The sequence below is a fragment of the Oculina patagonica genome, chromosome 7, assembly GCF_052425735.1.
Source record: "Oculina patagonica isolate OP01 chromosome 7, crgOcupat, whole genome shotgun sequence".
Classification (NCBI taxonomy): Eukaryota; Metazoa; Cnidaria; class Anthozoa; order Scleractinia; family Oculinidae; genus Oculina; species Oculina patagonica.
This window is the reverse complement of record NC_135764.1, coordinates 12,871,513-12,896,796: the sequence shown is the minus strand read 5'-3', so window position 1 is coordinate 12,896,796 and position 25,284 is coordinate 12,871,513. Positions and strand designations below refer to the sequence as shown.

The following is a 25,284-nucleotide window of genomic DNA, read 5'->3' as shown; positions in this document are numbered from 1 at the left end:
CGGTCGTTCGATTTTGTTAATAAGGCCTTTGAAAGACCTTTCAATAGGCCTTATTCGTATTCCCCGACGGCCCTGGGACGAGAGCCTTCTGAACATGAATGCGAGGCTAATGCGGGGTACTTTGCACAAATTGCAAAGAAACATATGCAAAATTGCGACTGGGTTGCCGAAAAACCTTAAAAATTATAAACGCTTTGAGGATCTAGAGCTAGTCGGTGATCTGCAGGCTAGAGGGATACCAGTGTCAATCAGAAAAAATTAGAAGATCTGGTAGAACTTACCGAGAAGGCTAACAAATTTACACTGAATCGTCGGGAACGGTTTCGAGTCAGCAGTACTTGCGAAGTAAACTTCAACACCAGGTTATGTTTCCAGCTAATCTCTTATTTTTATTTTCAGTGTACATCCGACTTAAGTGAGGGATTAAACTTTCCTTGAGGATATTTATATTGCTATTTAAGAAAGGGGTTCAGAAGAGGGAACTTGCTATATTAAATTTGATCACGCACACAATCTCAGTTGTTTATTTTTTTAAACAATAGCTACTGTAGCGCTGTGATAACTATTTTCACTGCAAGAGCATGAAATGAGCGTGAAAAGATTAACAGCATCACTTGAGCCAAATGAAAATCTAGCCTGTTAATCAAAAATTGTGTGTAGTTAGCTTCAAAACGAACCTGTAAATTGCTTTGTAATTTAGTGAGTTTGCCGATCTTGATGTGCGTGCGAGATTTTAATCTGAAACATCCAGTTCTGTTTCAGACCATTTTCGTGAAAGAATATTAAATGATCATTAAACTATCGACATTCTCACTTAACTGAAATAAGAAAGTTATCTTTTATTCGAACATTCGATGATTTAGGGGCAAAATGAATTTGGAAGTTTAGATCTTGTGATTTTTAGGTCTTTCTAGCCAGTTTGCATGTACCGGCGTGCGAGAACATTAATTAAATTTACTAGTTCTCAAGACGTTTTGGCAGCAGCACAGAAATATAGCAGTCAAACTGTGAAAGAAATCAGTTCAGTGGAATTAAAAGCTATTCTTTTAACTAAACAGTGAGAGCATTTAACAGCAAACGAATTTGTAAATAATTAATGCACCATTTCGTTCAGTTGTTTTTGTCCATATGCCGATCAAAATATGTAGTCAATACGCAGCATCTCTCAGACATTTATTCTTATTTTTTTAAAATAATAGCAATACAAATCTCTCCAAGTTAAGTATATTGCCTCTGGTAAGTCGGATGTACAATCAAAACAAATATTAACAGATTGGGGTCATTACCTTGCGACTCGATGACTGACTTGCACTCCCCCGATTCGACTACTTCAAGGAAAATTTGTTAGCCTTCTCGGTCAGTTCTACCAGATCTTCTAATTTTTTCTGATTGACACTGGTATCCCTCTAGCCTGCAGATCACCTCCTAGCTCTAGATCCTCAAAGCGTTTATTATTTTTAAGGTTTTTCGGCAACCCAGTCGCAATTTTCCATACGTTTCTTTTCAATTTCGAGCAAAGTATCCCGCATTAGCCTCGCATTCATGTTTAGAAGGCTCTCGCCCCAGGGCCGTCGGGGAATACGAATAAGGCCTATTGGCATTAATGGTTTTGACATCCACACTATAAATCAAACATTCAGTTAGGGACGCAACATTATTTTTTTGGAGGAGTGGCCAAGTGGGATCAAAAATCCTGAAAAAAAATTGTTTGCAATAGCAAAATGCCCACATAAATTGTTTGAAGACATCAAAAAACATTGTCTGCAGAAAGATGCAGCTGGAAAAATTGTTTGGACAGAGAGCGCCACGGAAAGAAATCGTCTGTACTGTACTATACTACGCTTCGAGTAAAACAATGGTCCATTCCAGCGTTTCGATCGAGCACTGAGGCAAGTCTTGAGAGACTGGGTACTAGTCCAAAACAACATGGCGCCCGGGTGAAAAGTAACTTACCAGGCTTATGAAAATGTGAAGTACTGAGGCCATCGCTTACGAGAAAAGTGGAAACTAAATCCTTGCAGAATTGTTTGTGAACATTATAACTACCAGGTAGACAGGAGTGAGCGACGTTTTCTCTTTCCAATCTGCACGTGAAGATACGCTTGAATTCGATCGATGATGAACATGTCAAGTGGCTTGTTTACCTTTTCTCACGCCGTAAGTCTGTATTTATGGGCACTAAATAGCCGGATAATTAACATCACGAACCACTTTAGATGCTTAAAGGTTTATTGGATTTATGTAAGCGGTATTTCTCACGTCCTCAGCCGACCTATCCATCATGTATGAAACTCGTTCTAAAACTTTCAGAACTTTGTTTTTGTTTTGCTCACATGTACCACATTTTTGTACGCTAAAATCATACGTGCCGATTGAACTTAACATACTTTTTTTAAATTTTATTTATTATTTGGTAAATGTTTTACAAAATAATGGCTAATGGAAGCATCAGAATAACGCCGCATCGGCGATATTCAAACGTAATTTTACCCTAAAATCTCTAGTGTCACGCATTGCCCGAAATACCTTATTTTTAAAATAGGTTTACTACCAAACGTGAAAGCGATGAAAAATCTTGTTGATGTCATTTAAATTGTACTAGGTGATACTAATTACAGTGGTATTTTTATATGGAAAGCTTTAATTCTTGCAGAGATATTTTGGTCGAAAGATGGGTCAAAATTTGGGTATTTTTTGGCTCAAAACCGACCATGGGTACGTTGACCACGATATCTTCCACACGTTAAAGAATTTTGCGATAATATTCTACCTACAGCATTATCTTCTCAATATGTAACCCCATGCAAAATATAAAGGAAATCTGAGAGGGTCGATGTAGACTCAAATTTTAATATTGCATGGATTTCATATGGACCCTCTCTTAATTTTGCAAGTGCACCGTAAATTATTAAGTTGCTCTTAATTTAGCGATCATGTCTTCGATTGTAACAGCCGTGTTAAATGCCACTATTGGCTTGCTTGGCATCGACTATTATCGACTGGTATCGATTATCATCGATTATCGGTTTCATCGATTGGTCAGGCCGGGATGTATGTACCTAGCTGAGCACATGTTACGCCTGCTGTTCACTCGGCTGTTGACTCGGTACATTGTTTAGAGTGCAGGTCGCATCCATTATACATAAAAGACAATGAAACTTCGAAATATTAAAACCTATCAACTTCTTGGTTTTTCTTCTTGACTATAAGCATTGACCGTGACAGTGTATTTCCTCGTACGGCGGCGTTTTCTTTGCTCTATATTTAGATCCATGGCATGACAGATACATGTCATAAGAGACGCTGAGTGTTAAAGGACCAAAATGACCAAAATTTTTGTTTTTCTTTTCGTCTTTTTCTAAAGTCAATTTGTTCAATAAGTCTATATTTAACTAGCGCGCTAGAATTTAGAACGTTGCGAGCAATATAAGCCTTGAAATAGCTTGCCGAAAATCGTGGAAAACCCGTCCGCCATTGCCTGATTTCAAACCGAGAGAACCTGGGATCGAAAATGTATTCATCCGGACGCGCGAGAATCAAAATGGCGGCTCTGTAAGGTCTGTTTCGATCTGTTCTTTGGCTTCTTTCACTGTCTGTTTTCGGGGATCGATGGTTTGGCACTGGAATTGCGCCAGCGCTTTGTGCCAAAACAGTTGGCGGACCAAGGGTGTTTGGTACTACAATTTGCCAGTGGATCCCGAACTCAGGAGAAAATATCAAGCTGTTTTAAAGAACGAAAATGTCAACTGGTCAAAGCAAGTCATCTGTTCAGCTCATTGAAGTAAAGGTGAGAGGCTATCTCTTGACGATATTCCTGATGTTATTTGTTCCAAAGAACAGCAAGAGAAATTGAAATCGTTGATGGAGAAAACACCCAGTAAGAGTCTAAAGAAGAAGGTTGCATGCGCCCGCAGAGTTCTCGTGGAAGCAAATCACGATACAAGAGGTGAGCCCAAATCAACGCGGAAAAGAAAAGCTCCTAAGGAAAGGTTGTTTGAATGTAAGGACAAGACGCCAGTCAAAAAGAGAAAGAAAACAAGAAGTGCGCTGGAAAAGGAAAACCTTTCGCTCCAAGCCCAAATTAAAACACTGATTTCTGAAAATAAAGCTTTATCTGAAAGGGTTTTAGAAATGGATCGGCTCCAACAAGAAATGACAGCCTTACAAGACAAAATGAAGTTTGAGAAAGATTCTTTCGAACAGAAAATAAAAGAAATGAAATTCGAACTTAATAAGAGAAGATTTACCTATGACTGCTTGAAGAACAGGGATAAGGAATTCTTTGACATGTGTGGACTCACTGTAAATGAATTTGACTGTCTTTTTGCATGTGTGATTCCTTTCTTACATCTGATTGTGTATCCGGACTGTGTTCAAAGTTTGGAAAAATTAGATTCACATAATAAACTGCTTGACAGCAGAACAGAACTCCTTGTCACACTGACTGTGGCAAGACATGCAGTGGATCTTGTCATTATGGTCAAGTTAGTAGGTGGAAGTTCCTCAACTATTTCAAGAGTGTTTGTTGCTTGGATGGTTTTCCTTCGCTGTATTCTAGACGAAGTTAATCTGAAGCCATTGCCTGGCTTTATTGAAGCTTCCCTCCCTAGAGTTTTTGTTGATGCAGGGTATGCTGACTGTGGAATTCTTGGGGACAACACAGAGACCTGGATTGCTCAATCAGAGAATTTTGAGTTGAATAACCTCACCTTCAGCCATTACAAAAATCACACAACTGGTAAAGTATCTGTGTGGATTTTTCCTCATGGTGCTTTATGTAAATGCTCTGATGCTTTTCCTGGGTCAATCTCAGATGAACAACTCACTGAACAAATTGGAGTTATAGACTACTGCCCTAAGGGAAAGGTGGTTATGACTGATAAGGGCTTTGCAATTAGTGATTTGTGTCATGAAATGGGAGTACATCACAACAGGCCACCATTGAAGAACAACTGTCAGTATGATGAAAATGACATAAATCTAAATTTTGATATTGCAACCCTTCGCATTTATAATGAAAATGCAATTGGCAGAATTCGTGACTGGTCAATCTTGAACAAATGCTGGCCTTCAGGGAGAGTTGACCTTCTTGGAATTTGTTGGATTGCACTGGCACACATTGTTAACTTGACTAAGAAACCTGTTGGTCCCAAGGAAACACAAGACAGCAAAGTGCAGTAAAATAACCTTTTTAATACAACTCGATATCCTGCTAACAGGCATTGTTTACAAGATATGCTATCTTCGTAAACAGAAAACACTTTACAGTTTTTAATATTTGATTACTTAAATAACATTTTGTCCAAGTATTATATCTGTAGCATAAATTATGCAAATGAACTGCAGATGGTCAGAGAAGAAAATATGCTCATGTTTGTAACCCAACAATAATCTCTGTTTGCTTGCTTATGTCATTCATAGCTGTTTTTAAGACAAAATTGAGATAATTAATCTGAAGAGTTGATGTTGATTTTCATTACTTTTTTGGCTTCTTCTTTTACCCATGATCTCAATGGTTTTGTGCTTTGAAAGGTTGGCACCCTGCCAACATTCAGTTCACCCAGCTTTTTAAGGAGTTTGTTCTCTTCATGAGGCCATTCACAGATAATACTTCCAGTGATCATGTGATCAATGATGGTTTTTGTAACAGTGAGAAGCAAGTTGTTTTTCTGTATTAAAAATAGATTGAACCTTTTTGTTTCAGGATGATAGGATTGCAAAAACACAATAGTTGCTCCAGTGATTGCCATCTGGTAATTTGTCTGGAGAAGATGGTTAGCTGTTACAGCGATAAGTGGTCCATCACTCCCTGCCACCCTTGTTTTAACTTCCAATAAAAAACCCAGGCCAACACCATCTGGGCTTCCCCCATACTTAATATCACTTGGGTGGGTAAAAAAACCACATGAAGTGACTGGCAGTTTTGTTGCTGTTACAAAAGCTTCAACAGCTTCACCCTCAAACTGTCTACCTCTGGTAAAACTAGCAAATTTCTTTGGCTTAACTTTATTAGGATCAATTTTGTTTTTGACACATAATAAATAATGCAAGTGCTCTTTCTCTCCAGCAAGTCCAATCAGATTACCTATTATACTGCAGGTTACTTTTCCAATACGGAGATCAAACCATTCTTGGGTATTTTGTTTGACTTCATGGTAATTAAAGCCAAATGCATAAACTGGTTTCAAGGGAGGAACTGATATGGACAGAACTTTGGTATTTTTGTCCCCCTTACTTACAAGATTACCCTTAGCAGCCTCAACAATACCTTCTAATTGCTTAACATACAAATTTACTGTTTCACGTTCATACATAGTTTGATTCTTTGCCACTGAAGCACCAGGGGCATGTTGATCCTCAGCTGGGGCTAACATTCCTGTGACAAGCTGATCATCTTCAGTGTTTGGATCTTCAGCAATGTTATCAGTCAATAGCAAAGGTGCATGCCAAACATCACAATCATTCGCAGAAAATCTTGGCTTTAGCAATTGCTCATCATGAAAGCAGTCCTTTGCATAGTTGTGATCTTGAAGGGCTTGTTTTAATCTGTAATTATAATTATAATGCAGCTGCTCAAAAAGCCCAGATTTCACATCATATTTCTTTAGCTGGTCATAGATATGGCTCTCAATGTTAACCTTAGTTTCTTGAATCCCATTTCTGATTCTAGAAACCATTCCATCGATATCACGTTTCGACCAATCATTTTTCTCCAATGACTCATCAGACAAGGCTTGGGCATTTGAAACATTCAACTTTCTTTTTGGGCGTGAACTGTCCAGTGTCTTCCTGGATGATCGCACATTTCGGAGTTGGGACAGAGGTACATGGCACAGCTCAGTTTGCTTTGTTACACCCTTTCTGTGCCACTTTTGAATTTTCTGAGTGCAAGTAAGAGCAAGAAATTTAACTCCATGGCTGGTGTAATGTTGCAGATATATCAGTAAGCAAACAACATGACAGCATAACCCTGAAAGTCCCACTGCACATTCACAGTGGCCCTTAATAGGTGTACCATCCTGGAACAGAACAACTGCAGGTCTTGTTACTCCATTGTTTGTAGGTGTAAAACTTTTAAATATATGTGCTTTTACGAAAATAGAACTTCCTTCTTTGCAGACTTTAACGGTTTTAACTTTCCTGCTGTTGAACATGCGAAGAGCTTTCCGGTACTGACCCAGGCTACCTTGGCGCTTGAGAGCTTGATAATTTTTGATCATGGCACTTGTAACCTAAAACAAAAATTCTACCCATTATACATTGAACAGCTATACTTAAAATAAACTTCATTGAGTCACAGCTCGCAAATTACCAGTCTAAATAGAACTTACAACAGTTTATTTTTAATGGGAAACGGGTAAGACTCGATCATTTGTTCACGCAAACATTAAAAGTGAAAAAAACAAAAATGAGTTACCTTTGGATAATCACTTGAATCTGCCGTCCAGGTTGCTTCTGGTGGCGGAATGTTCCGTACTAAGAGCCTTGATTTAAAATTGAAGGACTTCTTTCTCCTTAATATAATTTTGTCCAAAATCAGCGGGTGTTTTTTTAAGTTAACGATTCTTTTGACTAAGAGTTCCTTCGATCCAGACACACTTTGCCCAAGTTTAAGTAAGCACTTCTGAAGGCATTCTACGCTCCACTTCGATGGATCCTCGGAAATAACCTTCGCTTTAACTTCTTCAAGGGAAATTTCGGGCTGGCTTTCCTTTTTCGCCGACTTTTTCGCCATGATGTCGAGAAAAGGCAAGTCATAAGGTCACAAACGAAAAGCCAAAAGGCCACTTCCGTCCGGATAAAACTAATTTAGTGCCAGTCTCTCTCGGTTTGAAATTTGGCAATTACTCGGACGTCTAAAGTGAGCCAGCGGATTTACGCATGAGTTGGTCCGTGACGTCATATACGCATCGTCGCTTTGAGCTTCGAGTGTTCCAAGAGAGATATACTGAGCATTAACAGGGTTATAAAAGATATTTCTTCGACAAATTCTTCGTCTAGTTTGCCCGGTGGCGAAACCCAAGAGAGCTGCAACGAAGAGACATTGCAATTTAGCGGTATCGTTTCTTATAATGAGAATTTAAAGCCGTTTGACGTCGGTCTAAAGGCAGTAAAGGGCAATGTTTGTATGCAAATACTTCAATATTTATTTCATTCGATGAGGTTTTGGCGCTGTATGCCTACAACGAAGCTGCCGTCTTCTTGTCCAATCGAAGCACCGATCGAAGAAGCCTCGAAGAACGAAGAGGAACGGCGATTCATGGACTACATACGTTTGAATACATGGTATGATGAGAACGACATTGAATAGTTAGGATAAAATGTCTGCAATGTTTGAATTAATAGAGAGCTCTGCATATATATACATGTAGGTTGCTATTGCCGTTTGCGAAGGATTGAAATGATCTTTACTGTTGTTTTCATTCTTGTAATCTATCATACACGCCATGGGCATAAAATCTATCTCAGCTGTTTATTCCGAAAAAAGCTTTATAAACATGAAATAATGTAAAATTTATACAGAAAAATTAAAGTCAACAAGATGGTGCAGGTGATCAATGGATTTAGCTCCTTGAGTTTTATACAGTTTTACCTTCCTTGACTACAATACAGGTAATAAACCTTTTTAAAACTAAGTGTTTTAATGGGTAATAACACTTCAGACATCTAGCTTCAGCCAGCATTCAGTATTCCTGTTTCTTAAAATAAGAAAACCATTTGAATGCTGTATAGAGTCCTTCACTCTATTTACTGATGTTATGAAACTGTCCCACAAGTAGCAGCAAAACTGGGTAGGAGTAGTTTTTCTTATTCATTTCATCCATTTGTTTTCCTCTTGGCCCCGTGATTTTTTGATGATAAAAATAACTGAAACAATATATGCACAACATGGGAACAAGTAAAATAATATTAAGGGTATAAAGTTTTAAGTTCATAAACGGGAACACCTGGACCTCAAACAAACACTGGGACCTTGATCAAACGTTTCCAGTTTTGAACCGGCATTTAAATGAAGCCTGCGGTGAGTCGGGGTCTGGCATCTACTCAAGAAAATATTTTTTTATGGTATCATATGCAATATGACAGTGGCTCTTTCTAGAGAATATCACTGGTAGTACATTGTGCATCTGCAGTATGTGTATGTAATTGAGAGTTCAATTTTGGGACTAATCTTGTGTCAACTTAACGTGACTGTAAACAAGCCAGCTCCGTGTACCACCCTAAATAAATTGCTCCCTTGATGCAAAAAGGCAAAGTCTGCATGCAATCCTGCTTGCCCATCAGGCCAAAGCATATCTTGGTTTAAGTAGGATTAAGCAACCTGGATGAGATGGAAGTACAATTGCATCACAGGTTTAACCTCCCCACTCCCCCCACATACATGTAATGACACTGGTCTGGGCTCACACCTGAACTGCTTGATTCAGAGTCTTGCGCACTGACCATTAGGTCACCGCACCTAAATCAAAACAACTACCCCATTGCTATGCAACATTTTTATTTATGGTACAGGTTTGACTGTATTTGTTGTCGGCTTCGCAGTCCGTGTGTACTCTATAAATAAATACATATATAATGGTTGCAAGGGTTCTGTGTGACCTCAAAATTGCCCCCTTGTTACAAAAAGGCAAGGTCTGCATGCAAGTCTAGTTGCCCACCAAGCAACTAGACTTGCATGCCCTCGTCACACCATCAATTTGCCAGTTCCCATTCTACACTTGGAGAGGAGGCACCATGAGAGTAGTCTTGCCCAAGAACACAGCACAATGACACCAGTAAGAGTCCACACCTGAACCGCTTGATCCGGAGTCCGACAACTTACACTTAGGCCACCTCACCTCAATCAATACAACATTTTTATTTATGGTACAGATTTGACTGTACTTGTGTTAGAAATTATGATGGATCAGCAGCTCAGGGGTTCTCTGGCACATTCACATGATTTATTGTTGGCTACTACATTCTCAACTTATGAACAAAAAGAGCATGCCAAAAAAAAAAAAAAAAAAAAAACTTAAAATAAAGAGTAGCTAGGATTTCAACGGTGCTCTGTTGCACACAGCATGAGTGATTGGCACAGGTCATAATTATAGCTCATGGCCCCTGTTGTACTTAAATATAATAAAGATATACTGAGTATATCCGGATAGCATGTATGTCTCTGAGACAGGCTAAAACTGTTCTATCCTGAGATTACTTCTCAAAAAATGTTTATGAATACTATAAGTGCACAATGAAGTACAGTCCTACTGTAGTGTTTTATATTGCATGGCAGAAATAAACAAGTGACCAACACTGAAGACGTGCTGGTGAGTTTATTAAGACTACAGTGTATACAGAGGACTACAATGGAAACATTTTCAGTACATAATCAGTAAAAAGATATTGCTAAGCTTTGCATCCTCTGTATGTACTTTCACATAATGTACCGACTCGTGCGAATTTATTTAAGTTTATTTGTACAATAGAGGATATAATTCAGGAACATACACTCCGATTTGCCCAAAAATTACCTTTTTGACATGAAGTATTTACAATAAATTTAAAAATGACTGTTCTAGAACACGAGAGCTTGAGCAACAGAAGTAAATTACGCCACTCACCCAATGTTTTGCTTCTAAAAAGGAGCGAATACAGTAAACTCACTGTAGATAATTCGAAGCGTTTTATTCTATTCACTTCCCTTGCGGATAGTTGAAGAAGTTAACCTCACAAAGGTTGCAGGGAGAAATTTCTGCCACTATGTTGTGCAAAAGTGACCTGGAGATGCCCTGAAGTATGTTTAAAAAACATTTGCACAGTAGATACGGCTTCTACATCACTACAGATTAAAAAGAAAACCAATGTTTTTCCAGATCGGTCACTCCAGCCTTCGAAGTGATTTTGTTGATGCGCATATGACGTCAGCATGCTCTCGCCCCAACTAGTTCCAGATCTCTATTTGGTCCTCGGACATTTTTGAATCTAGTAATGGCGGCAAGCCAAAGCCGAAGTTTACGCGTGAAATAAATGGTCTTCCAATTCGAATTTGAACTTAAAATTTGGCAAGGTTACTATTTAATGTAAGTACTTTCAAAAACCGAAGAGAAAAGGGAAGGTAAAATTTTGATCATAGTACCACTTTAAAGCGCAGTGACCTGAACTGAAATCTCTGAAATCTTAGCATTTTTAAAATGTTTTGCTATTATTAAAATAATACGACAAAAGCCACAAAGACTGTTTGTACGTGCAACGTAGATTATTAAGTTGCTCTTAATTTAGCAATCATGTCTTCGATTGTAGCAGCCGTGTTAAATGCCACTATTGGCTTGCTTGTGAATAAAGGCAGAGATAAGGCAGCGGAGAAGTTGAAAGAGGGCGATGTAACAGACCAGAGAATTCGAGACTTGATCGTGCGTGAAATAGACGACATCAAATCTAAATTGGACGGGTTGGCAAGGAAAGATCTTTCTACAAGTATGAGCTACTTCAGGCAAGGGGTCGGCTACCTTTTTGAGCTCCTCGACAAGACAGAAAGAGGCAAAGAGGGCTTAGTTTCAGCACACGCTACAATGGGACTGGAAAGGAAGAATTTTGTGGACGGCTTACGATTATCAACTACTGCTGCCGCGAGTGAATCGATTTCTTTGGCGGAGGGTTTGAAACACTTGAAACTCTCTGACCTGGATGATGCTGATAAAAGGGCGCTATCGCATGCAAAAGAAGAGTTCAAGGTAGCCCGTTTAAAAGCAACAGAAGCCTTTAACAATGAAGCTCTGAGCACGTCTGATCGCATTCAGGCAATGGTTATTCGTGTTGCGGCGACACTGCTTGAGAAGGTAGATTTTCCCGAGGACGCTCTAACAGCATGCAGATTGTGCCTTAAAGAGCTTCATTCCATGCCTGCTGTAAAGAGTAGTTTTGCTGTCGAGTTCAAGAGCGGTTTCTGGGCCCGGTTTAGTAAGTCTGAACGAAGCGAAATTATCTTTATTGTGTATCGCTTAAATCGCGTCATTTACGATGTCACGCAAACGGTCTGCTGTTACGACGACAAGCGGCTCTTAAATTGGCCTTGTGTTATTCACGGAAAAGATCAAGTTGATGTATTACGTGACCTCAGAGTGGCGGAAAGTCTGCGAAAACAGGGCATGGATTGCTACTGGTTACCACTTCCATGGTCTTTTGGTCAAGAGGGGGAAAAGTGGGAAAAGTTAGTGGCTCCGGTGGGTATCGCTACAAACACAGAAGGACAATTCATTGTTGCAGACCGGCTGAAGGGCGTAATGGTGTTCGATAGCGCATGTGGATATGTGAATTCTCTTGATACTCCTTCCGAAATCATTGTACGACATCATTGTGTTTATTATATAGCCACAGATAAGAATGATAACATCTATGTACTTATGGATTTACAATTAAAACAACCGATATCGGATCTGTTTGAGTTAGAGGAATTTGAAGGTAAAATGGATCGTGTTTGGCTGTTCTGTTTTACAAAGACTGGTAACCTACGCTTCCATTTTCCTTTGAGAGAAGGCGCCTTCAGATCATTGGCAGTTAGCGACAACAACAAAGTGCTGGTGTTGAGGCGTGGTCTGGTTGATGTGTTCACTTCTGATGGACAGTTTGTTCGCAGTTTTGGAAAAGACGTTCTGAGTAATGCACTGGATATCACTGCTGCTAATGATGGCCGTGTTATGGTTCTTGACGACGGTGGCACCCTTGTCTTAGTGTTCAGTGAAAATGGTGACTATCTTTTCATGTTTCAACTGGAAACATCTTGCAAATGTTCTGTGATTGCGTTCAGCCGATTTAAAGAACATGTCCTCGTCGCTGATGATAAAAACGTGTTATTTTACACCGAAAGAGGCGACTTTGTAGGCAGTATTAAACACTACGCGAAAGAGATTCATGGGATTATAGTGTCCAATGGCCGCATTGTTGTCGCTTGCACTGATCACAATGGCAAATCCAAAATACAAATTTTATGAATTTTGCAAACTAATTGTCTTTTTTGAAACTCTCAATATCAGGCCGATGTAATTGCTAAAAACAATTGAAGTTAAATCCGATTCTTCAGTGGAATTAAGAATGTTGATTCGCCATGCAACGCTGAACGTCGTTTGTGCGGAGGATTCTTCAGGACACAAGGCTCAAATTGATGAACAAAGAAGGTCAGAGTCCAACGCAAACTTCTTACGCGCCTTGATTTTTGTGGCACAAACGTTTCGCCGTCCGAATTTTTTATGTGTATCAGGCGCGTAGCTGAGGTTTTTGGAAGGGTGTTCGTATTGACAGGAATATTTATTTGGGGGTTATTAAATACGAGCGCCGAAGGCGCGAGCCACTAGGGGGGTCTGGGGGCATGTCCCCCAGAATCATTTGAAATCTAGAGGCCCGGAAATGCTATTTTCAGCATTGTGCACGTCAATATTTGAAACTCGATGGAGTTCAAAATAGGTATTTTTAGTCATAACAACAATATTTCCGGCATTTTGTTAACTTGATACATTCATACTTACATACCGGCTTAGTACACTAAACGTTTAACAAAAGCTTGACGTGTGCTGCAAAGTCATCTATCCACCCCCTAGCCTCCCACGCAGTCCTTCTTAGGGGCGATCAACACGAATCGATCGCCCCTAAGAACGACTGCGTGGGAGGCTATCCACCCCCCGGCTCTACCGTCAATGTACTAAAAGCAGCGTCAAAGCGTCAATATGCACGTATCACCTGGGTCCCCCGAAATTGCATTCCCCTCCTTTTGTCTATTGATACTCCATTTACATTGTATCACATCTCGAACGCCCGTTTAGGAAATGTTTTTGAACGACGGGATTATTTTGACTACATTTAATACTAGGTCACTAGGATATATTGAGGCCACTTATTTACTAATTCACTACAGGACTATTCGTAAAGCAAACTTGACAATTGCATCATCCTCGTTTGGAGGCCTTGAAATAGATTGACAATTTCGTCCAGATCGACAGGCATATCATACTTGATATGCATGAGAGCCAGTGAGGAGAGCCCATTCTCCTAACAATTTAATACTTTCCCGATACTTTTAGCGTTTTCTTTAAAAGCTGCAACACTCAAAGTTTGTTTTCCATTCCCCCACTATTTGCTAAAAGCTGAAAATCAACAGTTTGTGTTTTCAGTCCTCTATTATTGACCTCCAAAGGGGGTTCGTTCGAACCCCTCAAACCCCCCTCCTACGCGCCTGTGTATAACGTAATGATTCGAACGTCGACTAGATAAACTCATAAACATTCACTGTACCGTACATGTATATGTTTACTGCTAAAATGACCATTTTTTTAAAAAAAGAACTGAAATTTCAACAATACTGTGACAGTTTCTGTTTTTGTTAGTTATTTTAATATTTATTAAAATTTTGTTTTGAACATTTGGTTATTTCTCAAAAAATTAAATAAGCACCCTGTCCCGAATAAGCGCCCTGTCTCGAATAAGCGCCCTCCCTTGAGGTGCCAAAAGTAAATAAGCGCCCCGGGTGCAAAATCGAATCATTGCGGTAGTTATTTATTCCTTTTATAATTTTTCTATGTTTGTTTGTTTTAACTAGAAACGAATCATGCGTCTGGGACAGGGCAAATAGACGTATCATCCATTCAGTTGCACTATAAGGGAATCCGGAATCCGGAATCCAACATATTTTGGCTCTTGGAATCCGGAATCCAGGGCTTTGGAATCTGGAATCCAGCCTCCTGTGGAATCCGAAATCCAACCTGCTATGGTATCCGGAATCTACCATCAGAGCACTACTAAAGTTACGAAGCTAACCAGAAAGCTAACGTAAAATGTTTGATATTTGGTCACTAAATTCAAATCAACCACGGCGATGTAGTGGTCTTTGATCCTCCTGGTAGGGCGCATGCTTTATTTTGTTAAAGATTACCATTTTATCATGCTGGGTTTTTACCTTTATAAATTGAAATTTACTGACAAGTGTAACGCAATGTCTCTTAACTGTCAACAATGCTCGCAGGAGGTGTTTATCTTTTTCGGTCCCATGCGGGGCTCACCATTCTTGAAACACAGCTTGTAAACAAATTAGGGGTATCAAATGGTCTTTGCAAGCATTTGCGAGCATGCGAGCACAGTGTTTTTCTTTGCGAGCACGAGCATTGACAAAAATAAGCCTTGCGAGCAACGAGCATTTTTCAAAAACCTACCTCCACTAAAAACCGCGCATGCGAGCACTTGTAAAAATATGCGAGCACGAGCAAACGAGCACCCACTAAAATTTTGCGAGCATTGCGAGCACTGCTACATTTTGAGGGACCATTCTTGACTCCTCAAATTGTTATCACGGATTCGTGGATGTATAAAAATCCCTGTAAATTTTCCGAAAATTCGGTGACAGTTAAAGCGCTAAAAGGTGAGGCTGCCTGACGGTGAAATCTGGCGAAATTAAACCATTGAGAATTTTTGTCCAGGAAGTTCCCCTGTGGAAGTAACACGACTCCCAGGTGCCCTTTCGATTCGACGATCGAGAAATTCGAGCTGGTTCTTCAGTACGGTTCATTCACTTTATACTTTGTCGTTTGAGGAGTTTGAACAACGTACGGAATTCGAGATGGGGAAGCATCACAAAATACTTCAAGCCCAAGGAAAAAGGTATATTTAGAGTCACCTTTTTTTAGAGTGCATTTGAATTCATGTGTCGGATGCAAGCATAATATTCGAGTCGAATTGGGGCCAACAGCTACTTGTTGATCCGCGAAATCGAAGTCCTTGCGATATTTTAAACTATCGCTTTATAACTATCGCTCTTAGGAGTTCAAGAAAGAAGAAAGATATGGGAGAGAAAGAGAGGTCACTTATTATCGATATAAGACCATAAAACGTACTCCCGGTGTACTCTTCGTTATTTGTCTCCCTCGTACAATTACAGGAAACGCACAGGGAAGATAGAGAGGCTGGGGTGATGAACCCCCTACCACTTTTTTACCGTGACAAAAATTATATTTATATATTTCTAAAATTGTATCATGTTTGAGACATTATCGAATTTAGATGCTAAAAGTACAATTACTATTTTTTTTTCCATTATTGTAACAATGAGAGTGCAATAGTCCGTATGCGTGATGATGCCATATGCTCCAAATTCACCACCAAGCTTCGTTTACGCAAATTATTCGCAACCTTTCGCCACCTTCATGCAGTTTTCACGTGGATATTCCTTTTATCTTTGCTGCTTTGGGAATTCGTTCACGATAAAATTTGCAAGTTTGCACTTCGAAAGCGAGGCTTGGTGGTTAAACTAGCCAGTCTGACGTAAACATGCATAAGGGCTATTGTCTTTTCTCTGTTTGTTAGGTCTGGTATCATCTTAGTTACCGGTACTACAACATGATGAGAGACGTTCGTGTCTTGATGTGAGGTTTAAAGTTCTGTTTGAAGGGTCAGATAGAGGTTTTATCACAAGCCTTTCTTTATTGCAACATTTTGTCGTTTTAAGCAATATTTTTACAGCAATATTTCAAGCGCTAAACGTTTATTTTCTTTTAATTTTAAATGCATTTTCCGGTATCTGAAAGAAATTAAAATCCAAATTTTCCGGGTGGAGCATGCCCCCGGATAGGACCCCCTAGCTGCCTCACGCTTCTCCACTTAAATTCTTGGTGCGCGGGACTGCGAACTAAGTTAGCGTATAGAACTGTGATAAAGCTTTTTGCATGGAACTATTTAAATGTTAAGTTCAGTTGTTCTTTGTTGTATAGAAATACGTGCGTAATTTCGAAGTAATGAATATTGTACGTATAAGCTTATTTAATTAAATTATTTTCTCGCTTTAGGGACCGTTCATTTTTTATGAGGTAGGGGGCTAGTGGGATTTTAGGGGGGTCATGAAAAAATAGGGCTTCAAAGGGGGGGGGGAGACAAACAATTATGGTCTGTAAGGGGGTCACTGAAAATAATTAAAAATCTTGCCAGAATGCCCAAAATAACATTTCTGAGGATCTGAAAATTCAAAAATTCCCGTGGGAGCATGCCCCCGGACCCCCCCCCCTTCTTTGTTATTAACTCAACCCAGTTCAGCTTATTGGTTTCAAATGCATTCAGCCCATACCAACAAACGGCATCTACAATAAACAGATTGTTTATTTAGTCCAGGCAATGTGAGCTATTTGGGGAGATGTAGTTTGTCTATTATCATGACTGAACAACTGATACATTCTTTGTCATAAAGCTTGATATTTTTCAATTTCAGTTGACCATTTGTTGTTGGGGTCCATTATATTATAACAGTGACTGTCTATCAAATCCCACCAGCCCCTCTTACCCCATAAAAAATGAACAGGCCCTTATATGTTTACGGTTTTTACATATGTTTAAATTTAGTATACTAAAAAAAAGAAAATAGACGACATTACATCTTAACAGCAGAATGTGCTATAAAAATGACGTAATCTGCTGTTGACGTAGCAATTAAAAACAAATTTAAAGGTGTGGAATCCGACATCTCGCACCTTTTGGAATCCGGAATCCACAGGCATGGAATCCGGAATCCAATCGCCGGAATCCGGAATCCAGGGTGCGGAATCCGGAATCCAAGACTCTCTTGGATTCCTTTACATGGAAACTATCAGCGTAGTGCGTCTTGATAGACGGACTACGGAGATAATTATAATTCGTCTGAAAGCAGAATTGATCACGAAAATGCAGAAATTATTCGCCGAGTTACAGTATTTGAGCGTCGCTTATCCATTTCCGTGGCTCGCAGTAATCGTTGTGGGAATTTCATGGTTGTCGTTTGATATTAACTTCATAACGATATCCAGATGACATTTTCAACCGTCATTAGCTGTTGTAAAACGTCAGTTACCTGCATGAACTATTTGTCCAAAATTCAGCTGCTACCATTGACTAGCACGAACATGTTGTCATGTTAAATTGTAAATAACGTAACATTCTACAATGGAACGGAATTATCACGTACGCCGACTTTTTTCAAGTACATTTCAATGATGCAATATTAAGGCGTTCTCATATGATCGCCCGATCGTTTCTATCGCTTCTGTCGCTTCAAAAAGTTTGCTTGCGATCGGGGCGATTATAATTATGAGAACATTACAGAGACGATCGCTAACGTCTGCGACGATCGGGGTGATCACGATCGCTTCGATCGCCCGTGTTCTATCCGGGCGGTCGGTCGCAGACGGCGGCAATCGCGAACGATTATATGAGAACTACTTTCACAGCGGGAGACGATCGAAGCGATCCAAACTGTCCCATGGTGCATCAATATTAATGTCACCCAGAACTACGTTTCCGTTTGGCCTCCCTATCCCTCCTTCGCCGTAAAACGGCAATAACGAAAAGATAGGAGGCTACGAGGTTTGCTCTTGCATCGAAGACTCCATAAGCGATATCGGAGTTCCGAAAAAACAAACGTGCATCTCGAAATAAAATCGAATATTCATATGCGGAAACAAAGAAAACACCATGAATTATTATTATCTCGTTTGATTAACCGTACATGCATTTTTACCTTTCATGAATACAATATTATATTTTATTTGAACGCACGCACGAGGTTCTTTGTAACTCGTTTCATTATGTTGAGTTTGGCGCCAAAATAATTGTTTCGGACCAAGGCTCTGACCGGGTACTTTGCATATACTAGACGATCGGGGCAATCATATGAGAACCCCCTCAACGCTTCCAATCGCTTCGATCGCCTACGATCGACTCAGTATTTGAAAACGATCGATGCGATAGAAACGATCGGCGCGATCATATGAGAACCAGCCTTTAGAATTTTTATAGTGTACGTATAAGGCCAAGGGGAAGTTACCAGGTCACCAAGTTAGTGTCAAGAGAGAGAATAAAGTTTTAGTTTAAAGATTTTTTTTTACAAATAATTCCATTGCCTCCTCTTGTTTAGTAGGTCGCAAGTACGGTTCTTTAAATGTGCCAATGTAATTGTGACTGTTCCATCGGTGGGAGTCGCTACCAGAACATACAGCCGAGATATCGCACCTGATTGGTGTCTCCTTCGAAGAGGTTATTTGGATCGAGATGCTTTGCGTGGAGACCTAAATAGAGCCAGTACACACCAACCTCGTCCTCAAAGTCTTTCGTCTTTCTGCCCCTCTCTCGCTGCGAGGGAGGAGGTGGGGAGAGACCCTCGAACAATTAGGAGTACATACCAAAATAATCTAACAGGCCTAGGGTCCCACATGGGTGGTTTCAGTTTTCGGGGCAAAATAATACTAGGGCTCCACCGGTAAAATAATGGGACACCAGGCTTCATAAACAAATTTTTCGGGCTCCGGGTCGAAAGTGACAATAGTACTAACAGGAGCCCACTAACACAGAGGTCAGTAAGAATTGGAAATCGCACGAATGCGAGTGCAATAAAGGGTTTACACTACGCTACGAGTAATATTTAAATATTCCCTTAAAAACTGCACGAGCCTTGAGCGGGTGCAATTTGAAATACTTTTCAAATGTCACGAGTGCTGATTGTAAAGCCTTTTTTACTCAAGCTTTAAAATGTCTTCAATTGTCTAGAAATTTACGTAATCGCATGCATTTAAAATTTTTACTGCAGTGCAAATTAAAATTTCATGATAATATTGCCTACTTTAATCCAATTACTGAAGCAAATAAAGACTTTTTTAAGACCAAATCGAATGGCATTCAGTCAGCTTTTTCCACTAGGATTCCTTGATGCCAATTCTCGGTAAAAGAGTCCTGATTTCTAAGAACTAGCACTGTGGAATGTGAAATGGGTCACCGGCAGGTCAGGCTTTCATACAACCTCACTCCCAGGGACTACTCCGCTTTCAAGATTCCGGCGTTACGACGGAAAATTCGTCGCCGATCGTGTTGGCTTTTATAACAACCGCTTTTTCGTTGAAGTTGTTAGCATGATGCCGCATACGACCGGATTATCCTATAGTTTTTTCGAATATACATTAAAAACTCGTTGACAAAAAACGCTTTCTGTTTATTTCAACTACCATTAAATTGTAAATTAAAAAAAAGAAGAATTAACCCTATTCAGACCGGGCTTTCTTTGACCTTCTCAGACCGGGGGGGGGGGGCTTCGGAAGCCCCCCCCCCCCTATGTAACTTCCAGAATAATTAAGCAACCACAATGAAACTTATAGGATGTCTTGTATGTCCGAATATCTTTCTTTTGGTATACGTCACGTGGGATGATGACGTCACATCACGTGACAATTACATCATGGTGTCAAAACAGCCGCCATCTTGGATCCGCCATCTTGGATTTCAATTTTTTTTTAAATGCCAGAAAACCACCCAAAATTACTGCAAAGTACTCAAAATCAATAAAAATGTGCTTAAAAACCGTAAAAATGTAAAAATAATTTCTTTAAGGTTAATTTTTATTAACAGAAACACGCAAAATTACAAATTTGGGAAAACATGCCTGTCAAAATGCCGTTGCCATGGCGATGTCAAGTTTCTGACACATCATGCAACCCTACCAAATTATTGCCAGATAAATTTCAGGAAAAGTCAGAAAGTTTGGCAGCGTTTGGTTTAATTTTAAAAAAGTTATAAGAGTTCAAAGTCACCGCGGGCCTCAAAAGCCCCCCCCCCCGGTCTGAATAGGGTTAAAAGAAAAGGAAAATTCATTGCACATTGCTGCGTTCAAACCAAAGTTGTATCATACAGAGAAAGAGTGCATATTTAAAATGCTTTCGAACAAAAAAGAAAAATTGATTACTCCATAGCCAGTAAATATTTTCAACAGAAGAACTTTTGAAAACTGGAAAAAGCTTCGGTCTTGAATACTTCACAGCTAGGATCGTGCCATGGAGCTTCCAGCCGGCATACGGGATGCAAGTTCCTGATATAAAAAGGAGAATAGCTTATTGCAAACAAAGAAACCCTGACGCAACGTTATAAATTTATAACAATTCGTATTGGGGGGGGGAGGGGGGGGGGACTGAATTCATGAGCAGGTTTTGTGTGGTTCCATCATAAGAAAGAAAAAATAATGAAACATCATCATCATCATCATCATCATCATCATCATCATCATCAACAACAACAACAGTAGCAGCAGAAACAACACTGCCAACAACAAACTCAATTCGAAATAATAACCTGTTACGCCAGCGCAAGCTGATGCCATATTAGTAGCACGAGCAAAGAAATTTTACGTTTTTCCAATTGATATTCACAAAAACGTGATTTATTCCCCGAGCTTGTAGTGTTATAAACTCAGCATCCGATAAACTCAGTGAACACCGTAACACGTAACACCATAAAATTCAAGGGGGGCTGCTTGATAACATCGCTTCATACGGGGGCGTTTTTCGCAGTATCTGTTTCCGCTTATGTTTTCCCGCGTCTACAAAACAACAGAAAAGGAAAAACGCTGTACTGAAGTATTGCATGTATGGCAAAACGTTATCACATGTGATCAAGAGTGCCTTGTAAACTTACCCTGGCTTCTTGAGCGTAGGCACAGACAGGACAGCACCAGTGAACAAGACAATCCTTACCAAACGATCCCTACAGATAGATCACAACACGAACCGATTGAAGTAGTATTACTAATTACAATTCTCGTTATAGCGGACACGCTCGGGGCGTCGTTTAGTGTCCGTTATAGCGAGAGTCCGTATTAGTGGGAGTCATTTCCAGTCAAACCTCTTTTGCCGGGAATCTGGACTTTGTCCGTAATAGGGAGTGTCTGCAGTAGCGGGGTGTCCGCAAGGCGAGAGTTGACTGTAACGCAAACTTGCTCTCCTGTTTTGGTGGAACCTTATAAAACTTTTTAATCCTTTTTCTACTTCAGCGAGCTTTTACATTGAGGGTAACTGAAAGGTAATTTTGTGCTTCGTTAAATACATTTGACGAGACAGTCACCGACTACACAGTCGAACCCACCATAAGTGACCACCAAAAATGTGAAACTCATGTGTGTTCGTTTACTGGAGGTGGTCCATTCTGTGAGCGTTTAACTCAAGTTTGAGTCAAAGCTTGTAGTCCTTTCAAGTTACTAGCAACCCAGGCCGTAAATCACAAAATGCTTTATTAAACAGCCCGTCTAGTCAGCAATTCGAAGATATTTCGATTCAGTTCGTCCAGTGTAATTTCCAAGATGCGTTGTTAGCCGTGACGCGATGAAACAAAAGTGACTCAAAAAATATGAGAAATAGAATGTTCTAGCTATATGTGAAAACAAACTCTATCGTCATGTCAGGGTTTTAAGGACTCGTACCCCAATTGCAACTGAACCCGTAGTGAGTTTGGATTAAATGAAGTTTAAAACAAAAGAAAAGCTAAAAATTATCAGCACAAAAAGCGTTCTTGTTCGCTAACCAGAGGAGGTCGTTTTTGCGAAGTTTTCCGACTGAAGTGATCTGATATAAAAAATTTAAAATTTTGGCAAAGTGTGCCTTACATTAAAAGCCGGGGCTAAACCTAAAGTTTCCGCTCAAATGTAAATTTTTGCGTAACCTAAATCCTGTAGCCGCCAACATATCGTCAAATTTGTTTGCTCGTCAGGGGTCGAATCTAGTTTCCATGGCAAAGCGATAAAACACTGCCAGTTCTAACTCGAAGAAAACTAATTAATTTTCTCAACAGATTAGAATTTGAAATTGCTTTCTTCATAAGCTCCTTGTTTAATTACTCTGTGACCTAAAACTCTGAAGCTTCATTAACGCGTCTTGCATTGTGTCTTAATTTGTGTCGTTCGAGAGTTGAAAAAAGGAGGTTAAGATGAAAAAAAAAAAAAAAAAAAGAAACGAAAAAAATAAAATAATAATAATAGGAAGAAAGCAACAAAAAAAGGTCCAAAGCGGCAGTGACTAAAGGAAGAATGATTCATACCAGCAGGTGGCGTTTCTTGAATCTATTATGTTTTATATACTGTTTCAATCTTGTCAAGCTATCCATGCCTTTTTTAACCCTTTTTCTTTTTCTTTTCGGTTATATTTGTTTTTATTGTTTGAGTATCTGAGTCATAAATACTGAGAGTTTGCCATGATTCGGTGACAATTTAGCATTTTTTTTAACGTAAAGACAAACGACTATGGATATCGTGACATTTTTTGTTTGTTTAAGGAAAACGTTGTTTACTCAAGCGGCGTCTTAATTAATTCATATAAATTCGTTTCACCAGAAAGCCAGCTTTCTATCGATCGTTACACACAACGCTTACGATCGTTTGGTCAATTTTTGCTTTTCACTAAATACTAGACGTCCACTTTCGTCTTGAACCAGGACAAGCAAAAATAATGCTTGAAAAATGACATATTAAGAAAAGTGTGCTCGATGCAATGGAAAATTAAATCGATATACCGTCAGTTGCTTTTCTCTTCTTTATAAATAACAATAATCCGCAATTAAATATTTCACACCTTTTTACAAGGGAAAGACTGGTCTCGCGTGAATTATAATGTTATATAATGCTTGGCAATTATAAAAGTACCAGAGAAGAGCGCTTGTTATAATTATCTCATATTTTCTGCGCTCCAAAAATGGCAAATTGTAAACTAAGGTCAAGCGAGCCGGGGTAGTTTCAATAAAATTCTGTAGGAATAGTGCAAAGAAAAGTGACTAACTTACCGGGATTTGGTATTTTTCTCGGAGCTTTACGCGGTTCTGGGCCCCGCAGTAGATCCCAATTGGTCCCATCAGAGAGCAAAACCCGTGGTAACAGCAACCTTCGCCGAGAGCCTCGCCGATTTGCCCTGCAACTATGCACGGGCAAAAGTAAGCCTTGATGCAAATGCCAACATTTTCAAAACAGCCGCAAAGGCCACTTGACCAATCACTCATTTTGTTAAGTGAGTATGATTCAGAACTTGGAAAATACTTTGGGCTCTTTTAGAAATACGTTCACGACTTTTGACTTCTCTACTGTCGCCTCGAGTTTCCGAGCACCAAGAAACAGCGATTTGAATGTTGTTTGCGCGCGTTACCTCGCGACGGCGACATAAACAGTTTGCTCATTGGCGAACAAAAGTAAACGACCTTACACCCAAGTGGATTTTGCAATAATTTTTATTGTTTGTTTTACGATTTTATGAATATAACAAACATCGAAACATAAACAAACGAGCTTTTGTCATGCAAAAGTCACAGTTCACTACGAAGTTTATAATATATCTGACGTTTGTACATTCAGTTGCTGAGCAGTATTGGTGGAAAGTATAGTTTTTGCAGTTGATACTTTTATGGGGAGTTTTTTTGGCGTGTTTCTTAATAATACCGAGGCGTTTTCATCGATTTCTTAAGTTACTTATCAAATTCTTAGCAAACTCTTTTTTTTTATCTTAGCTGTGTTTTGTTCTTCACGGGGGATGTGGTTGGTGAAAATAAACATAATTTGTTTATTAATCTAAAGTTTATATTTTCCAGTCTGTTAAACAAGCCGCTTTGTAATTCTAAAGCTTAAGGGTGCATGTTACTGACCGAATACGCCTTTGTCAAGTTTAGCATATCTAAGTAAAAAAGAAAAAGAAATAAAGAACGGTGGCCGGGCTGGCTTAGAAAATACAAGCAAACCAAGAAACAAACAAAAACCAGGTTTATAATCCGAGTGCTAATTAGCCTAACGTTCAAACGAAACATAAAGCCCAGTGGGTGAGCCATGCATGCGAGCCAGAAAATTAAATCTCATCGCCATTGGAAAGATAATCATAAGTTACATAAGCTAAGGGTTAGGGCTAGGGTTAACGCGTATCGGCTACCATATTTGTGGTCAACATAAATTTGGTATATGAGCTCACATACCATTGCCTCTTAACCAATCAAATCTCAAGAGTATATACTATTGCTAGATTTTAATAAAAATATATAGTATTACCCTTGTACGAACAATTGAAGCTAACCATCCTCAGGCTAATTAGGCTAACGTATATAACGTTCAAGCGAACCGTGTAGACCAGAAGGCTAGCCATGCGAGCCAGAAATCTCTGCTCCCATTGTTAAGGCAATGTGTTATTTAGGCTAAGGCTAATCTGAATGGCTCGCGTGACTCGCTCGCTCGCGCTTTGTCGAGACCGCTTGCGCGCGCGGAAGCAATTAAAAGCCGAGCAGCCTTTAGACCATATGTTAAAGGGAAAAAGCCGGTTCTCAATGTCAGCACTATCTAGAAACGTAATAATTGTTAACTCCCTTACAGGGCGCTTCAGTACAAATTCTTCTCCCTGAACTCTTGCTCGCCGCTTTTGTCGGAAGTATTCGCATTACGTGCGTTCTATGATTGTGACGTAATTAATAAAGCAAGACCTCGTTAACTATAAGAACGTTATGACGTGCGCCTGTAATTGCCAA

General features: G+C 39.6%; 3 protein-coding genes and 1 pseudogene across 3 annotated transcripts; 2 read left to right on the top strand and 2 right to left on the bottom strand.

Annotated features, from left to right (window-relative positions):
- The first annotated feature begins 3,499 nt into the window (after window positions 1-3,499).
- On the top strand, window positions 3,500-5,346 carry LOC144661264 (uncharacterized; annotated as a pseudogene).
- Window positions 5,347-5,395: 49 nt separating this feature from the next.
- On the bottom strand, window positions 5,396-7,832 carry LOC144661246 (uncharacterized). Its single transcript, XM_078521944.1, has one exon. It carries the CDS (start codon window positions 7,218-7,220, stop codon window positions 5,448-5,450), a length of 1,773 nt encoding a protein of 590 aa, XP_078378070.1. The 5' UTR covers window positions 7,221-7,832; the 3' UTR covers window positions 5,396-5,447.
- A 3,372-nt stretch (window positions 7,833-11,204) lies between these two features.
- LOC144661247 (uncharacterized) lies at window positions 11,205-13,555 on the top strand. The gene has a single exon (XM_078521945.1). The coding sequence runs from the start codon at window positions 11,268-11,270 to the stop codon at window positions 12,969-12,971; it is 1,704 nt and encodes a 567-aa protein (XP_078378071.1). The 5' UTR covers window positions 11,205-11,267; the 3' UTR covers window positions 12,972-13,555.
- A 6,390-nt stretch (window positions 13,556-19,945) lies between these two features.
- Window positions 19,946-23,903, bottom strand: LOC144661291 (uncharacterized). The gene is made up of 3 exons (XM_078521998.1): window positions 23,572-23,903; window positions 21,439-21,507; window positions 19,946-20,836 (listed from the first exon to the last, which is right to left on the bottom strand). Exons 1-3 carry the CDS (start codon window positions 23,782-23,784, stop codon window positions 20,789-20,791), a joined length of 330 nt encoding a protein of 109 aa, XP_078378124.1. The 5' UTR covers window positions 23,785-23,903; the 3' UTR covers window positions 19,946-20,788.
- Between the last annotated feature and the right edge of the window lie 1,381 nt (window positions 23,904-25,284).